Here is a 17,612-nt window from a genome sequence, read left to right on the forward strand (position 1 = left end):
ATCGGCGTCTCTGCCCCCTGCCAGGCAGAGATGCCGTCCCACTCACCTCCGGGCTCCCCGCTGTGTTCTTCAGCGCTCCTCTTCCTGCTGCCGGCGCGCGCAGCTCCCCGGGCACTGTGCTTAGGGCGTGCGCACGCTCCCTCCCTCTTAAAGGGGCCGCGCGCGCCGTCCTAAGGAGTCCCCAGCCAATAGCCGTGGGTCCTCCTATATATTAGGCACCTCCTCCAAGATGGAGGTGCCCGAGCAAAAGTTGTTGCACAGTGTTTCTTACCTCTGCTTCAGCCCTCAGGTCCCGCTGCTAGCCTGACTACCTGTTGCTTGCCGTACCTGCCAGCCCACTCACCTGGGAGCACTTGTCTGTTACCTGCCAGTTACTTGCCGTACCTGCCAGCCCACTCACCTGGGAGCACTTGCCTGTTACCTGCCAGCCCTCTCACCTGGGAGACTTGCCTGTTACCTGCCAACCCACTCACCTGGGAGCGCTTACCTGTTACCTGCCGGTTACCTGCCTGTCACTTGCCGTGACCACCGGACAGCCTACCTAGAGGCCCCTGCCCGTCACCTGCCATGACCACCCATCAGCCTACCTGGAGGCTCCTGCCTGTCACTTGCCGTGACCACCTGACAGCCTACCTAGAGGCTCCCGCCTTCTGCCTGCTGTCTCTGACTGTTCATCTACCCGGATCTCTCGTCAGCCTGTCTGCTGTGCTCATCTGCTGTACCGGTCAGTCCCAGCTATCTGACCCGTGGGAGTCACCTGCTCTCTTACAAGGTCGTCCCCAGAGTAGCACCGGGTCCCTCTGCTCAGTCCCTCCCAGGCCACGGAGTCGTTAGCCGCCGTTCGACCTGGGTCGGGCCGAGTTGATACTTAGTTACGCCCCTCTGGGTCCCTCCTTGCACCGCAGCACAGAGGTTCCACCACCCAGATCCGTAACATACTGGTTGGTCCACGACTTTGTCCAAGTTTTTCATTTTGGCCCGCTGCATGTTTTGAGCTTTACATCCCTGATGTAAAATCAGTATGGATAATGTACATGGAAATGGCAATAATGGAAAGCTGCTAATTGGACTTTGCTACAAGCCTCCTAATATAGCTGAACATGAAGAGGATGATATGCTGCAACATATTAAAAAGGCAACAAAAATAAGTCATGGTCAAAAGTGTTGGCTCCCTTGAAATTGTTCCAGAAAATGAAGTAATTCTCCCAGAAAATTATTGCAATTACATGTTTTGTTATACACGTTTATTTCCTTTGTGTGTATTGGAACAACACAAGAAAACGGAAAAAAAAGGCAAATTTGAACATAATTTCACATAAAATAGCTCCGACAAAATTGTTGGCACCTTGCCAAAATTGTGGGTAAACAACTTTGTTTCAAGCATGTGAAGCTTCTTCAAATGCAATTGTGGCAAGTAACAGGTGTGGGCAATATGAAAATCTTAACTAAAACCAAATAAGAAAGGGAGACGTTGATTCAATCTTTGCATTGTGTGCATATATGTTCCACACTAAGCATGGAGAAAACAGAAAAAGGAGAAGAGAACTGTCTGAGGACTTGAGAACCAAAATTGTTGAAAAATATCAATAATTTCAAAGTTATAAGTCCGTCTTTAGAGATCGGTATGTTCCTTCGTCCAAGGTGCGCAGCATAATCAATAAATTTACAACCCATAGAGTCAAATATGGTGGAGGTTCAAAGGTGTTTTGGGGTTGTTTTGCTGCCTCTGACTGTGTGCAAGGCATCATGAAATCTGATGTGTCAGAAAGCTGGGTTTGCGTCCTAGGTCATGGGTCTTCCAGCATGACAATGACCCCAAGCACTTCAAGAAGCACCCATAAAATGGATGGAAACAAAGAGCTGGAGAGTTCTGTCCTGCAATGAGTCTGGATCTAAATCCCATTGAACACCTGTGGAGAGATCTTAAAATTGCTGTATGGAGAAAAATAATAAAATTTGAGAGTCTTCAGTGGTTGATACCATCTTTTCAGTTAGTCATTAGTCAGTAAGCTTTCGAGACTACTCAGGTTTTTCATCAGACATAGTACAACACAAAATCTGAAGAGCCACATATTTATATGTAACAGGGCACAGGAATAATGCAATAGATAACACAAGTGACGTGAAGCAGAACTATCAGTTTCGGAAAGGGAAAAGCAGTTGTGGCCATAAATATGTGTGGACACAAGTAGATCTATTCTTTTTTTCTTTTTTTGTGTGGCGGTGAGAATTCATCCTTGTTTTAAGTTTTTGCCTTGTCTCCCCTACATACAGACCCCCAGTTGGACATTTGCTACATATAATTAAGTACATTACATTAGTTGTGATGCAGCTGAAAGTACCTGCGATCTTGTGGTCCTGATGTGAGTTGGGAATCTTTATCTTGTCCATGGTCATTATAAATGGACGGGTTTTACATATACAGTTGGTGAGGATGAATTTTGTAAGTTTCACCACAAAGGTGAAAACTATCCTCCCGGTCAGTTTGCTTTCCCTCCCAGTACCTTTTCATTCTAACAATGTTAGGTTTCTGGGAGATTATACTTGTTCCTTTTATTTTTGGTTCTCCTTAGCTTGCCTTCTTTGCCCTATATGAATGTGTTTTTGATTCTCATTCAGGGTTTTCGTATTTTACTTTATACTTTCCTTTCCCCTTGTTGATAGTGTGTTGCGGCCTCCCCTCTGGTTCCTCAGGAGGTATGAGAAACTCCTCAACGACTTATTAGGGAGTTAGATCTGAGGTGGCGATTTTAGTTGTGCAACTAGAGCCTTTCTTGTCTGTACAGACTAGTTGGGTGTAGTTGCGGCATTCTCCCCTGTGTGGGTTCTCCGGTGGTTATCAAGGGTATCTTTCTGTTTAAAACATTTTCCATATTCTGAACATGGAAAAGGCTTCTCCCCTGTGTGGGTTCTCTGGTGCTTAAGAAAACTAGATTTCTGGTTAAAACATTTTCCACATTCTGAACATGGAAAAGGCTTCTCTCCTGTGTGAGTTCTCTGATGTTTGATAAGAGTAGATTTCTCTGTAAAACATTTTCCACATTCTGAACATGAAAAAGGCTTCTCCCCTGTGTGAGTTTTGTGATGTTTGATAAGATTTGATTTCTCTGTAAAATATTTCCCACATTCTGAACATGAAAATGGCTTCTCTCCTGTGTGAGTTCTCTGATGGTTGTTAAGAGTTGATTTCTCTGTAAAACATTTTCCACATTCTGAACATGGAAAAGGCTTGTCTCCTGTGTGAGTTTTGTGATGTTTGATAAGATTTGATTTCTTTGCAAAACATTTCCCACATTCTGAACATGAAAAAGGCTTCTCCCCTGTGTGAGTTCTCTGATGTATATTAAGATATGATTTCTGTACAAAACATTTGCCACAATCTGAACATGAAAAAGGCTTCTCCCCTGTGTGAGTTCTCTGATGTATATTAAGATATGATTTCTGTACAAAACATTTGCCACAATCTGAACATGAAAAAGGCTTCTCCACTGTGTGGGTTCTCTGATGCTTAAGAAAACTAGATTTCTGGTTAAAACATTTCCCACATTCTGAACATGGAAAAGCCTTCTCCCCTGTGCGAGTTCTCTGATGTTTGATAAGAGTAGATTTCTCTGTAAAATATTTCCCACATTCTGAACATGAAAATGGCTTCTCTCCTGTGTGTGTTCTCTGATGGTTGATAAGAGTTGATTTCTCTGTAAAACATTTTCCACATTCTGAACATGGAAAAGGCTTGTCCCCTGTGTGAGTTCTCTGATGCATATTAAGATATGATTTCTGTACAAAACATTTCCCATAATCTGAACATGAAAAAGGCTTCTTCCCTGTGTGGGTTCTCTGGTGCTTAAGAAAACTAGATTTCTGGTTAAAACATCTCCCACACTTGGAACAAGAAAATCTATTCTCTGCTGTGTGAATTTTTTGATGTTTAAGAAAAGACTTTTTGAGAGGAAAACTATTTCTATATTCTAAATGTGAAAATGGCTTCTTTGCATTAGGAGCAGTTTGTTCTTTAATGCTTATTTTGTGACTTTGATTTTCCTTAGTAGTCGGTAATGAATCAGAAGACAGGACGTGTTTCAAAGGATCAGATGACAGATCTTTGCTGTGAAGGGATGATGGTAAATCTGGAGAAATGTCATTCATTTCAATTGTATCCTGTGGGATTTCGAGATCATCTGATTTAAAAATTGAAGATGTTGGCAGTCCCTCTGATCTCCTGATACAGTCATCTGCCAAGAATAAAACCAATTATTATTTTTTAATAAAAAATCCTTGAATTTTATATTTTTGAACATTTCTACTTAAACTGTCTGTAAAAAAGGCAAGTTATATTCACTTATTCACCAGGACAATGACCATCTAATAGAAAATCTCATAGGATGAACCAGTAGAGCGTGGTGTTCAACTGTTTGTTCATTCTGCCTCCCAAATATGGAGTAAAAGGTGCAGGCTCTGTCCAGCCACTAAGATTAGGGTTGCTGGGACCTGTAGTACCATCCAGTCTGGCAGTATGGGTGTGTGTTCTGTCCAGCTGGATTAATCCGCTCCCTGCTTCAGCAATTTGGAAAGCACCACACACTACTAAAGCTGGAAGCATATTGCTGGAAGCTGCCAGATACAGCCTTGTTCTCCTCTGGTTCAGTCCTCTGTGATCAGCTCCAGGCTTGTGTATTTGTTCCCTGTTGTGACCTCGGCCCGTTTACTGACTACTCTTGTGTCTTCTGATTTTGTATTTTCTCTGCCCTCTTCTGACCCGGCTACCTGACTATTCTTCTTCCCATCTCACTCCACCAAATAGCAGGTAACACCGTGGCTCAAGCCTAGGGGTCTCTGTGTAGGTTCAGATCCATGTAGAGGGGTTAAAGGGTGATGAGCAAAGTAATTTGTGAAATCTGTAAACAGGGTAGATAGTGACAAGCCTGTTCATGGTAGCCATCTTTTGAGCATTCCTAATAGCTAAATGTCACTCCTTACCTTCTTAACCTGCCATGTGCCCAAACAGTACTGTACAACCGTATATAGGACATTGTCAGAGTCAAAAGAAGTTGGAAAATAATTTGTAAGGTCCATTTGTTTCGTATTATCCTTTGTAAAGGATTCCAAAATTATCACCACATAAAGTGACACACGTCAGATTTGAAAAATGGGGCCTAATTAGGAACACAAAACTGGCTGCAGGTAGGGGTTAAAGCAGAGGATTACTGAAGTCAAAAACTGTGACTATACACAATAACACATCTACTGAAATGATCAAACTGAACAGTCTTCATCAGTAAAAATGAGTAACCAGTGGTGAAACCTCTCTGGGGTATTTGGAGTATGGGGCTCGGTGGCTGTTAGCAATCTAAACTATCATAAGGGACAATATTTTCTATCAGATGAGTTTCAAAAAGAAAAAATAGACATTCAAAGTGAACTTTTTATAATAGTGCAGAGCTGAGGTGTTTTAAATTTAGATCTTGGGCATCTGGAAGAGGCAATGGAGATCTTTTTGAAAGACTACCAGGGAGTAGAGATGAGCGTTGTTCTACTCGAACTGTTCGCCAATCTCAAATTCGAGCTGTTTTGGGCGGTGTTCGAGCCGTTCGGCGAACACGAACAATTTGAGAAAAATTCGGCTGTTCGAGGTTATGTTCGATAACTGTTCGTGCACCAAAATCATAACTGGATTTTTTCTCAGTAATGATGAAAATTAATGTTAATACGCAGCTTGAGTGTACAGCGGGGTGGGGGGAGGGGCAGGGGATGGATCTCTGCAGGAACAATGAAGATCTCCATTTTTTTTTTCTCTTTCCCGCATTTACAGTGGGGAGGTGCAATCTGTCAGCCTATCAGCAGCGCACACACGGAGCGAAGTGCTTTTTTTCACACAAGCAAGGGCATGTGTCATTGGCAGTGTATGTCACATGTCCTTGCCCTATAAGACCAAGCCATTTTCCCCGTCGCCACCATTTTCTCACTGCTGCAGCTGCGTGTTAGACGGCACTGCTGTTGCTGTGTGCGCTATACCTTGTTAATTTCAAGCCAATTTTCGCACAAATCTACAGATAGCTTGGGAGTAGGGAATAGTTGTGATTGCAGTCCTTTTAAGGACTAGGTTACAGCATTTCCTACGACTTTTATCAGGCAGGTCTGTGCTCTTAAATAGATAGATTGTGGGAGTAAAGACTAATTGTAATTGGAGTCCTTTTCAGGACTAGGTTACATCAGTTCCTATCAGTTTTTGCCAGGCAGGTCTGTGCCAGTGCTGTGCAAGTTTTTTTCACAGCATTTGGCTGAATCTAGCAAAGCTAATCCTTTTTGGCCTATTGCAGAGTGTGTTAGTCAGTGGAGTAGCCTATCTGTGTTGCAAGATATACCACCTGTGTATAGAATACCAATTTTTTTACTGCACCTAGTGAAGTAAAATCTTTTGGGCATAGCATCATTCTATTAGTCCATCTATACTGACCTCCATCAGGTTGCAAATTGAATATAATTTTTTTCTGCATCTAGCTCTGAAAAAATATTGGGCTTCTAGCTGTGTGTGGGACTTGTTCTATTAATCCATCTATACAGACCTCCATCAGGTTGCAAACTGAATATATTTTTTTCTGCATCTACCTCTGAAAAAATATTGGGCTTCTAGCTGTGTGTGGGACTTGTTGTATTAGTCCATCTATACTGACCTCCATCAGGTTGCAAACTGAATATATTTTTTTCTGCATCTACCTCTGAAAAAATATTGGGCTTCTAGCTGTGTGTGGGACTTGTTCTATTAATCCATCTATACAGACCTCCATCAGGTTGCAAACTGAATATATTTTTTTCTGCATCTACCTCTGAAAAAATATTGGGTTTCTAGCTGTGTGTGGGACTTGTTGTATTAGTCCATCTATACTGACCTCCATCAGGTTGCAAACTGAATATATTTTTTTCTGCATCTACCTCTGAAAAAATATTGGGCTTCTAGCTGTGTGTGGGACTTGTTCTATTAATCCATCTATACAGACCTCCATCAGGTTGCAAATTGAATATAATTTTTTTCTGCATCTAACCCAGCCAATAGTTTTGGCCTAATACCACAGTTTGGCCACTCAGCTCTGCTCGGTTCCCATCCATTGTTTTTTTGTGCAAACAACTCCAGAGTTGTTAATTAGTTAACCACAAAAATGAGTGGAAAAAGGCCTGCTGCTGGTGGAAAGGGGAATAGGCGTGTTGGGAAGGGGAAAAAAGGTTGTGTCCGTGGGGTAGGTGTTAAAGCAACAGTAACATCTGCAGAAGAAAGACCATCTTCCAGCCAAACTAAAATGTCTACTTCTTTTAGCGGACAATGTGATAAGATCCCTTTCTTACGGCCACGCCAATCGCTACAAATTCCAGATGAGGCACAAAAACAGCAGGTGCTTCAACGGATATCAAGTGCTCCTTTAAGTGGGCTCTCCTCCACATCAACTTCAACATCACAAATACTCCAGTCCTCAAAGGTGTCACCCCAATCGCACTTGCTTCCTCACAGCTCCCAAATCTCCAGCTGCCCGTCTGAGTATGAGGTAGAACAGATGGTTGAGTCTGCAGAGCTGTTTACTCATACTATAGCCTGGGAATCAGAGGTCGACTCCAGCGCTTCTGTGAATCCAGACGAGGAAATGATCTGCACTGATGCCCAGAATCTTTATGAGTCGGATCCAGGACCAGACGCAGAAGGTTCTGACCATAATGTAGACCCTCATTCCCAAACTGTAACTCCTGTTGGTGGAGACAATGAGGAAGACGATGATAAGACTCAAATACCTGATTGGAGCGACAACTTTAGTTTTTTGTCAGGGCAGGAACAGGTTGGCTCTGAGGACGACGGGTGTGATAAAGCACAGGGTGATGATGATGAGGTTGGAGATCCCACTTACTGTCAACCCACAGTCAGCCAAGAGATGAGGTCAGCAGAGGAGGTGGAGGAAGATGCTAGTGACGACGAGGTCAGGTTGCGCCTTCCTGGACAGAGACGTAGTACTGGAAGCACGTCAACAACTGCATCCTCAAACACAACTCTGCCTCTCACCACAAGTCGTGGTGGCTCTTCAGGTCGCATGGGTGCTAAGCCTTGCATAGCCTGGGCATTTTTTCAGATCGATAAAGATGACCCAACTCGTGTTATCTGTAACATTTGTCAGCAAAAGCTAAGTAGAGGCCAAAAAATACATAGTTTGAGTACTTCATGCATGAACCGGCACATGGACATGAAGCATAAGTTGCAGTGGGAAGCTCAGTGTGCTACAATGTGGCCTAGCCGGCCGGGCCAACCACCGTCTGCCATATCTTGTGCATCCGCGGCCTCTTCATCCTCTGTGACTGGGGGGACAGCAGTCACACCTGTTTTGGGGCGCAGACCTGCCACCTCTTTACCCGCAACAGCCAGCGTGATTGGCAGGTCATCATTTTCTTTGGAGGTGGTAACACCAGCTGGTGTTGAGCGCTGTCCGACATCGATAGCACCACCTTTGGATCAAGGCAACCTAACATGTCCGCCTGCATCTTCCTCACAGACCGGCAGTTTGCCGGGGACACCCTTATCAACCCCTTCTAAGCACAATAGCCAGCTCTCGGTCCCTCAGATGTGGACAAGTAAAAGACCATTTCCTCCTAGCCATGAGAAAGCTAAGAGGTTGAATTTCACCATCTGCAAGTTCTTGGCTACAGAAATGCTGCCTTTCCGCCTGGTGGACACAGAGGATTTTCGAGACCTTATGTCCGTCGCAGTGCCCCAGTACCAGATGCCCAGTCGGCACTACTTCTCAAAGAAAGGTGTGCCTGCGCTCCACCAGCATGTCGCACACAACATCACCGCTTCTTTGAGAAACTCTGTGTGTGACAGGGTGCATTTCACCACAGACACTTGGACGAGTAGGCATGGACAGGTGCGTTACATGTCGCTGACTGGGCACTGGGTAACTATGGTGACAGCAGGACAAGGGGCTGCTGTCCAAGTCTTGCCGTCCCCACGAGTTGTGCGTCAATCCTCTTTATGTCAAAGTTCCTCCACTGCTTCTGCCTCCTCAACCTCCTCTCGGTCTTCCACCTGCACCCAAAGCCTGTCTGGTCATGCCACAAGCTTTCTAACTGCGCAGAAGGGATCCTGCACACCTCCTTACTATGCTGGCAGTAGGGCTCAACGTCATCAGGCGGTTTTTACATTGAAATGTCTGGGAAATGTGAGTCACACAGCTGAGGAGTTGTGGTCAGCTCTGGAGAACCAATTTCATGAATGGTTGTCTCCACTGGACCTGAAACCAGGGAAGGCCGTGTGCGACAATGCTGCAAACCTGGGTGCGGCCCTTCGCTGGGGCAATGTCACACACGTGCCTTGTATGGCTCACGTGTTGAACCTGGTTGTCCAGCAATTTTTAGCCCACTATCCCAGACTAGATGGCCTTCTGCAGAGGGCACGGTCGCTGTGTGCTCACTTCCGCCGTTCGCATCCCGCAGCTCAGCGACTTACATCTCTACAGAAGTCGTTGGGCCTGCCACTTCACTGGCTAAAATGCGATGTGCCTACCCGGTGGAATTCAACTCTGCACATGTTGCAGCGACTGTGGCAGCACCGACAAGCCCTGGTGCAATACGTTCTGACGTATAGCCTGGGCCAACGAGATCCAGAGGTGGGGCAAATCACGCTGGAGGAGTGGTCTCAGATCAGGGACCTATGCACCCTTCTGCACAGTTTTGAAATGGCGACGAAGATGTTTAGTGCTGACGATGCCATTATCATCATGACTATTCCGGTGATTTACATGCTGGAGCACATGTTAAACAGAATTCGGAGTCAGGTGGTGGCACAAGAGGAGGTGGAGGAAGTAGAGGAGGAGGAGTTGTATGCGGAAGGGCTAACATCTGCAATGTCCAGACGGTCGGCAGCACCAAGGCGGCAGGCATGTGAGGGTGGGGGAGATGGTTTTACCAGGGCGCATGGTAGCAGCCAAACTAGTGAGGAAGGTGCAGGAGCCCAGGAAGAAGTGGAGGACGAACTGATGGAAGACTCATCAGATGAGGGAGACCTTGATCACATTTCTGTTGTGCGAGGTTGGGGGGAGAGGACAGAGGAAGGAAGCATGATTGTTACCTCGCCACCAACACAACAGGGACTTGGTGCTCCTGGATGCGCAACACACATGAGTGCCTTCTTGCTGCACTACCTGCAACATGACCCTCGAATTGTGAGAATTAGAAATAATCCTGACTACTGGGTTGCCACACTGTTAGATCCCCGGTACAAAAGTAAATTTGCAGAAATTATTCCTGCCATAGAAAGGGATGCACGCATGCAGGAGTATCAGCAGAGACTGATTGTTTTTATACAAATGCACAAAGCATGGGCAACAAACAAGGAGAATTGGAACTACTAATGCAGGAAAAGAAATATGATGTCATTGGAATCACTGAAACTTGGTGGGACGATACACATGATTGGAATAAAAGGCTAAAAGGATACAACTTATTTGCAAGAAACAGACTTGATAAACGAGGAGGAGGTGTCGCATTGTATGTTAGAAAAGCGTATATCTGCACAGAGATTGAAGTTTCAGAGACTGGGAGTTCTGTGGAAACTGTTTGGGTAAGAATACATGGAGAGAACAACGGAAAGGACACCATTGTAGGCATTTACTACAGGCCACCTGGGCAAGCTGAAGATATGGATGAACTCTTTATGTATCAAATGACCAAGTTCTCAAAAAAATATGACGTAGTGGTCATGGGAGATTTCAACTATCCAGACATTTGTTGGGAATCTCTCTCAAGTAAAACTAACAGGTCAAGCAAATTCTTATCCTCTCTTGCTGACAACTTCATCTTCCAAAAGGTAGGGGAGAAAACAAGGGGATCTGCTACTTTGGATCTAATCCTTATAAACAGGGATGAAATGGTTGAGGAGGTAAAGGTGGCTGGGACCCTAGGAGGCAGCGATCATGCTATTATAGAATTTTCGATAACTAGAGGAGGAAGACATGTGAAGACTCAAACTTCAAGGTTAGATTTTAGAAAGGCAGATTTTAAGAGACTCAGAAAGAGAATAGGAGGGATCCAACGCCTGGATGTCCTTAAGGACAAAAATGTCCAGGAAGGATGGGAAATTTTTAAAACTGAGATTCTCAAAGCACAATCGTTAACAATCCCGAAAAGTAGGAAGAATGGGAAGCATTTAAGGAAACCAGGATGGATGAACACAGAACTTAAACACATGCTAAAAAGAAAGAAAGAAATGTTTATTAAATGGAAAGAGGGAGGCATATCTAAAGAAGATTATAATGCAGTCTGCAGATCCTGTAGGGCACGTATCAGGTTAGCTAAAGCTGACAATGAATTAAGGCTTGCAAGAGATGTCAAAAGCAACAAAAAAGGATTTTGGGGGTATGTCAAAAGTAAAAGAAAAGTCAAAGATGCTATAGGATTTTTACAGGATGAAAATGGAGAAATGGTAAGAGAGGATGTTGAGAAGGCCGAACTTTTTAATTCCTATTTTGCATCTGTTTTCTCTCAGAAAGAAAATGTATCATCAACTGATCTTCACTGTCGTTTTAAAGGAATAGAAGAATCCAAGTTATCTGTAAACAGAAAGATTGTGAGGGAATATTTAGCTAACATAAATGAGTTCAAGTCTCCAGGTCCAGATGAATTACACCCCAGAGTACTGAAGGAGATCGTAGAAGAAATTTTAGAACCACTCTCCATAATCTTTGAAAATTCTTGGAGAACAGGAGAAGTCCCAGAAGACTGGAGAAGAGCAAATGTTGTTCCTATCTTCAAAAAGGGGAAGAAGGTGGACCCAGGGAACTATAGGCCGGTGAGTCTGACTTCTATACCAGGAAAGATCTTTGAACAAATTATTAAACAACATGTAGGTAAGTACATGGATAAGAATGAAGTGATTAACCAGAGTCAGCATGGGTTTGTAACGAACAAGTCATGTCAGACTAACTTAATTTCCTTCTATGACAGAATCACTGACTGGGTGGATCAGGGAAATGCTGTAGATATAGTATATCTTGACTTCAGCAAAGCATTTGACAAAGTATCTCACACCATCCTTATTGAAAAAATGACCAAGTATGCAATGGACCAGGCAACTGTTAGGTGGATTCATAACTGGCTTAGTGATCGGACTCAAAGGGTGGTTGTAAATGGCTTCACATCCAGCTGGATGAATGTCTCAAGTGGGGTACCACAGGGCTCCGTCCTGGGACCTGTATTGTTCAACATCTTTATCAATGATTTAGATGAAGGAATTGAGGGTAAACTGATTAAATTTGCTGATGACACAAAGCTAGGAGGGATAGCTAATACTAGAGAAGAGAGAGAGAGGATTCAAAAAGACCTAAATAAACTGGAGCAGTGGGCAGCAACCAACAGAATGGTTTTTAACAGGGAAAAATGCAAAGTACTACATCTGGGCAATAAAAATGAAAAAAGCTTATACAGAATGGGAGGAATAGAGCTAAGCAACAGTACATGTGAAAAAGACTTAGGTATACTAATAGATCATAGACTGAACATGAGTCAACAGTGTGATGCAGCAGCAAAAAAGGCAAATACAATTCTGGGATGTATTAACAGAAGCATACAGTCTAGATCACGTGAAGTCATTATCGGACTTTACTCCTCTTTGGTCAGACCTCATCTGGAATACTGTGTACAGTTTTGGGCACCACATTTTAAAAAAGACATAGACAAACTGGAGCAAGTTCAGAGAAGAGCGACCAGAATGGTGACTGGTCTGCAAACCATGTCCTATGAGGAACGGTTGCAAGATTTGGGAATGTTTAGCTTGCAAAAAAGAAGACTGAGAGGAGACTTAATAGCTGTCTACAAATATGTCAAGGGCTGTCACATTGTAGAAGGATCATCTTTATTCTCATTTGCACAAGGAAAGACTAGAAGCAATGGGATGAAACTAAATGGGAGGAGACACAGATTAGATATTAGAAAAAACTTTTTGACAGTGAGGGTGATCAATGAGTGGAACAGGCTGCCACGAGAGGTGGTGAGTTCCCCTTCAATGGACGTCTTCAAACAGAGGCTGGACAGACATCTGTTTGAGATGATTTAGTGAATCCTGCTTTGAGCAGGGGGTTGGACCAGATGACCCAGGAGGTCCCTTCCAACTCTACATTCTATGATTCTATGATTCTATGACTGTTGCAGAATCTTACATGTGCTTTTCCACAAAATACCAGTGGTGCACGTAGTGAATCTCACAGTTCCAACTTGCCAACCGTGGGACCGTCAAGTGTTCAGCACTCAAACCGTAACAGAACCACAGTATCTGCTGGTAACATCAATTTTGCGGAATCATTTCACCACTTTTTTAGCCCATCCTTTGCAAGGCCACAGGAGACAAGAAGTCTGACACATCGTCAACGCCTAGAGACGATGGTACAGGAGTATCTCCAAGTAAACATTGAAGCCATGACTGTGTCACTGGACCCTTGCTCTTTTTGGGCTTCCAATCTGGATAAATGGCCGGAGCTAGCCACTTACGCCTTGGAGATCTTGTCATGCCCCGCAGCCAGCGTTCTGTCTGAACGTGTGTTCAGCGCTGCTGGTGGTGTGCTGACAGATAAGCGCACGCGGCTCTCCACTGATAATGTAGACAGACTCACGTTCATAAAGATGAACAAATCATGGATCCGAAACGACTTTTCTACCCCTGTGTCATCCTGGGGAGAGTAAAAGCTTGATGATTGGTTAAAATCACCCTACCAACCGTTTTAAGCTTTCAAATTACTAATCATGTTTATCTGTATCTTGGCTGGAAAATAATTTGGGCTTTGTAGCAGTGTGCAGCACTGATTCTATTAGGCCATCTATACTAAAGCTTCACCAGATTTAAAATGAATAATAATTTTTAGCTGCATCTAGCCCGGAAAATAATTTTGGGGCTCCGAGATGCGCAAGACACATAAGTGCCTTCTTGCTGCACTACCTGCAGCATGACCCTCATATTGTCAGAATTCGAAGTAATCATGACTACTGGGTTGCCACACTCTTAGATCCCCCAAACTTTTCGATCAACCTTTTCATTTTAATAAAGACCAAAAAAATGGTCATTTTTGAAATTATAAGCATTAGCAGGTTGTTAGAAACTGAAATCAAACAGTTTTCAACTCAAAACTTTATTCTAGGTGATGTTACATTTTCACATAGGACCCCTTGTTCGAAAGGAGCTTCTGAACTCTCTCGTCCATTGAATTTGTCAGGTTTTGGATGGTTTCTGCTTCAATTGTTTTGCATGAGGACAGAATACCCTCCCAGAGCTGTTGCTTAGATGTGAACTGCCTCCCGCCATCATAGACACTCCTTTTAATGATGCTCCAAAGGTTCTGAATGGGGTAGAGGTCAGGGGAGCATGGGGGTCACACCATAAGTTTGTCCCCTTTTATGCCCATATCAGCCAGAGATGCAGATGTTTTATGTGCAGCATGAGATGGTGCATTATCATGCAGAAAAATGATCTTGCTGTGAAATACACGGTTCTTCTTCTTGAACCATGGCAGGAAGTGCTGTTTGAGAAAATCCACATACATTATGGAGTTCATCTTTAGCGCCTTCAGGGATCCTAAAGGGGCCGACAATCTCTCTCCCCATGATTCCACCTCCTCCTTGTTGGCGCTGTAGCCGTGTTTGCGTGGGGTGTCCATCAACCAGCCATCCTCCAATCCATCCATCTGGACCATCGAGCGCTGCACGGCACTCATCCGTGAACAAAACAGTTTTGAAATCAGTCTTCATGTAATGTTTGGCCCACTGGAGCCGTTTCTGCTTGTGTGAAGTGGATAGAGGAGGTCGACAGGATGGCGTATGCACAGCTGCAAACCTCTGAAGGACCCTGCATCTTGTTGTTCGGGGGACGTTGGAGGCACAAGCAGCTTCAAAAACTTGTCTGCTGCTATGACAAGGCTTTTTTGCCGCTGCTCTTTCAACCTGACGTAATTGCCTGTAGGAAAGAGTCCTCAATTTGCCCTTATCAGCACGCACACGTGTGTACTGTGAATCAGCTACATACTTCTTGATTGCCAAGACACTTCATCCTGATCATCGCACAATGTTGATTGTAGTCATGCCTTGACCTAAACACTCCACAATTTGTTGCTTCTCAGCAGCCGACACATCCTTTTTCTTTCCCATTTTGGCAGAAAATGTAGGCTGCTTTAATAATGTGAGACAGCCTTCTTAAGTAGTCTTGCCTTTCATTGGACACACCTGCCAAACTAATTAGCACAGGTGTCTGCAATTGCTTACAGTGATATAAAGAGCCCTGACACACATCACCATCAATGAGTTTAACTGACAAACAAACAAATTCTTCCCTTATCACTCCTAAACACTTTTTGCATAATAATTTGGAACACAGTGTACATGTGCTTTTCCACAAAACACCAGTGGTTCACGTAGTGAATCTTACAGTTCTAACTTGCCAACCGTGGTCTGTATGGAGTTGTTCAATAAAGGGCCCAAAATTAAGATAACATAGATGGGAGAGGTCTCTATGAATAGGAATTCCTAAGTATTTGATACCCTGTGAGGGCCAGGCAAAGGGAAAGTTGTACTGGATGGAATCCTGTATGGATTTGGGGAGGGAGACATCGAGGGCCTCAGACTTCGCTGCATTGATTTTAAAATTTGACCATGTAACAAAGTGATCTATTTCAGCCATAACAGCATGGATGGATATATGTGATTGAGTGATATATACTAGGACATCATCAGCAAATAGAGAGCACTTGTACTCGGTGCCTCCCACCTCAATCCACCTAATATTGGGGTTATGGCGAATTGATGAGAGCAGGTGCTCCGTCACTAGGATGTATAAGAGAGGGGACAGAGAACATCCCTGCCTTGTCCCATTGGTGATTGTGAAAGGTGATGAAAATGTTCTGACGCGCCCCCTGGGCCTTGGGACACCCGGAGCCGGACCCTTTTTGGTGGATGCTGGTGGTTGTAGTCTCCGTGGCGGCAACCCGGTTCCGTGGCTCAGGGCGGTCAAACCAGTGGCGGAACTATTTATGTGGTTTTGATGTTTAAATGTCCGACTACGCCACCCATGGATTGCGGTCAGAGTGAACCGCCGCTCCAGGGCAGACCGCTGAGGCTGGTGTTGTGGGTGCAGCAGAGCGTAGCATAACTCCCCACGGGAGGAGTATAGCCTCAGGGCAGTGTATGCGGAGGATGGGGGTGATGGTGCAGGGCAGCAGCAGTAACGACACGGAGTCAGTGATGCAGTCCAGGGCCTTTACTCACAGTTCTTATTATCCAGACCACGTCTGCAGGTAACGGCTGCCCACGTCGTACTGTGCTCACCAGGTGAGGGGCTCAGACAACTCCCAGATAACTTTGGAGTGCTTCACAGGACCCCCTTTGTGTGTCCTTTGTCTGGCCTTTCTTACCAACCCTTCTGTCCGGCTGCCTCGGGCCTCCTCTTGGTAAACTTGGCGCCAGTTTCCCTGACCCTATGTGGTGCCTTCCTAGCGGGTGTAGCGAGGGGCTGCGCCACATAAAATGTCACAGCCTCCTGTTTCTAGCTGAGAGTCGTTTCCTGCCTCCACTAGTTTCGGGGACCGGTCTCCCCCTTTGGCCTGACCCCTCCACGCAGGTGGATTCGGGCGTGCGGTGGCGACTCGCCCGTCCACACCCCTGAGATCCCTTCGTTCCTCGTTCCTGGAGCCTTCTCCGCTCCTCTTCCTTCCTTCTGCTTCTTACAGGCCTGGGCCTCTGTTACTAGGCCCGCCTCCGGAGCAGAGCTCATGCAGAGCCCCTGCTCCCTGCCACTTCTGCTCAGACTTCTCTGCACTGAACTAAGATGGTGCCCACCTTTTATACTCCCTTCTCAATGCACCCAGGAACTGCTTCCTCCCTGCTCCTGCACTACAGGGTTCCCCTTCCTCAGTGTTCCCTCCCCCCACTCCAGCCAGGGACAGGGACTGTCGTGCCCATCTCAGGGGCATATTGGTTGCCCTGCCCCACGGCAATGTGGTGTAATGCATGCAGGTGTCGGGTCCTGATCCACACTACATCCTTACCTGAGAGTGAGATATCACACCTCTGGGTGAGGTGCAATACCTCTGTAGCAACCGAGCCCTCAGGGTGCTACAGTTCCATTTATCTTCAGCCTAGGTGACGTATTGCGATACAGGGCCGTGATTTTGGCTATAAAAGGGTACCCTAGACCCCTACCCCAAGCTTTTTAAGAGAATCATATATGGCGTGCCAGGAGACTCTATGGAATGCTTTCTCAGCATCCAACGAGAGTATCTAATTACAAATTTTTAACTGCATCTAGCCCAGGAAATACTTTGTGCCTAGTAGCAGGGTCTGCTAGTCAGCGGATTATCCCGGCTGTTAAGCAAGCTACACCACCTGTAGTTTGGACACTTCATTTTTTCAAAGGAAATGCTTCGGGACCACGGGATACTCAGTGAAGAGCATCAGGAGGCACCCCAAGGCATAGGGGCTCGGACTGGCAGTAGGATGCCTTGCGGTGGACAGCCGAGCTCGATCCTTATAAAAGCTTTTTAACTGCAGCAGCTTTAGTGGACGCTACTGGAGCTGGAATTACGCGGCTGCTGGCATGAGACTTGCCC

At 45.1% G+C, this 17,612-nt stretch overlaps 1 protein-coding gene across 1 annotated transcript in view; it reads right to left on the bottom strand.

The window, feature by feature from the left end:
- Nucleotides 1-2,059: 2,059 nt before the first annotated feature.
- The window catches only part of LOC141182626 (uncharacterized), a 34,266-nt gene continuing 18,713 nt past the window's right edge, over nucleotides 2,060-17,612 (bottom strand). The window contains exon 7 of the mRNA XM_073660790.1: nucleotides 2,060-4,232. Within this exon, the coding sequence (XP_073516891.1) occupies nucleotides 2,788-4,232 (1,445 nt within the window). The 3' untranslated portion in view covers nucleotides 2,060-2,787. The remainder of the gene's footprint in view (nucleotides 4,233-17,612) is intronic.

This window comes from Phyllobates terribilis, unplaced genomic scaffold (genome assembly GCF_046119375.1).
Source record: "Phyllobates terribilis strain yellow unplaced genomic scaffold, ASM4611937v1 Scaffold_35__1_contigs__length_13245226, whole genome shotgun sequence".
Lineage (NCBI taxonomy): Eukaryota > Metazoa > Chordata > Amphibia > Anura > Dendrobatidae > Phyllobates > Phyllobates terribilis.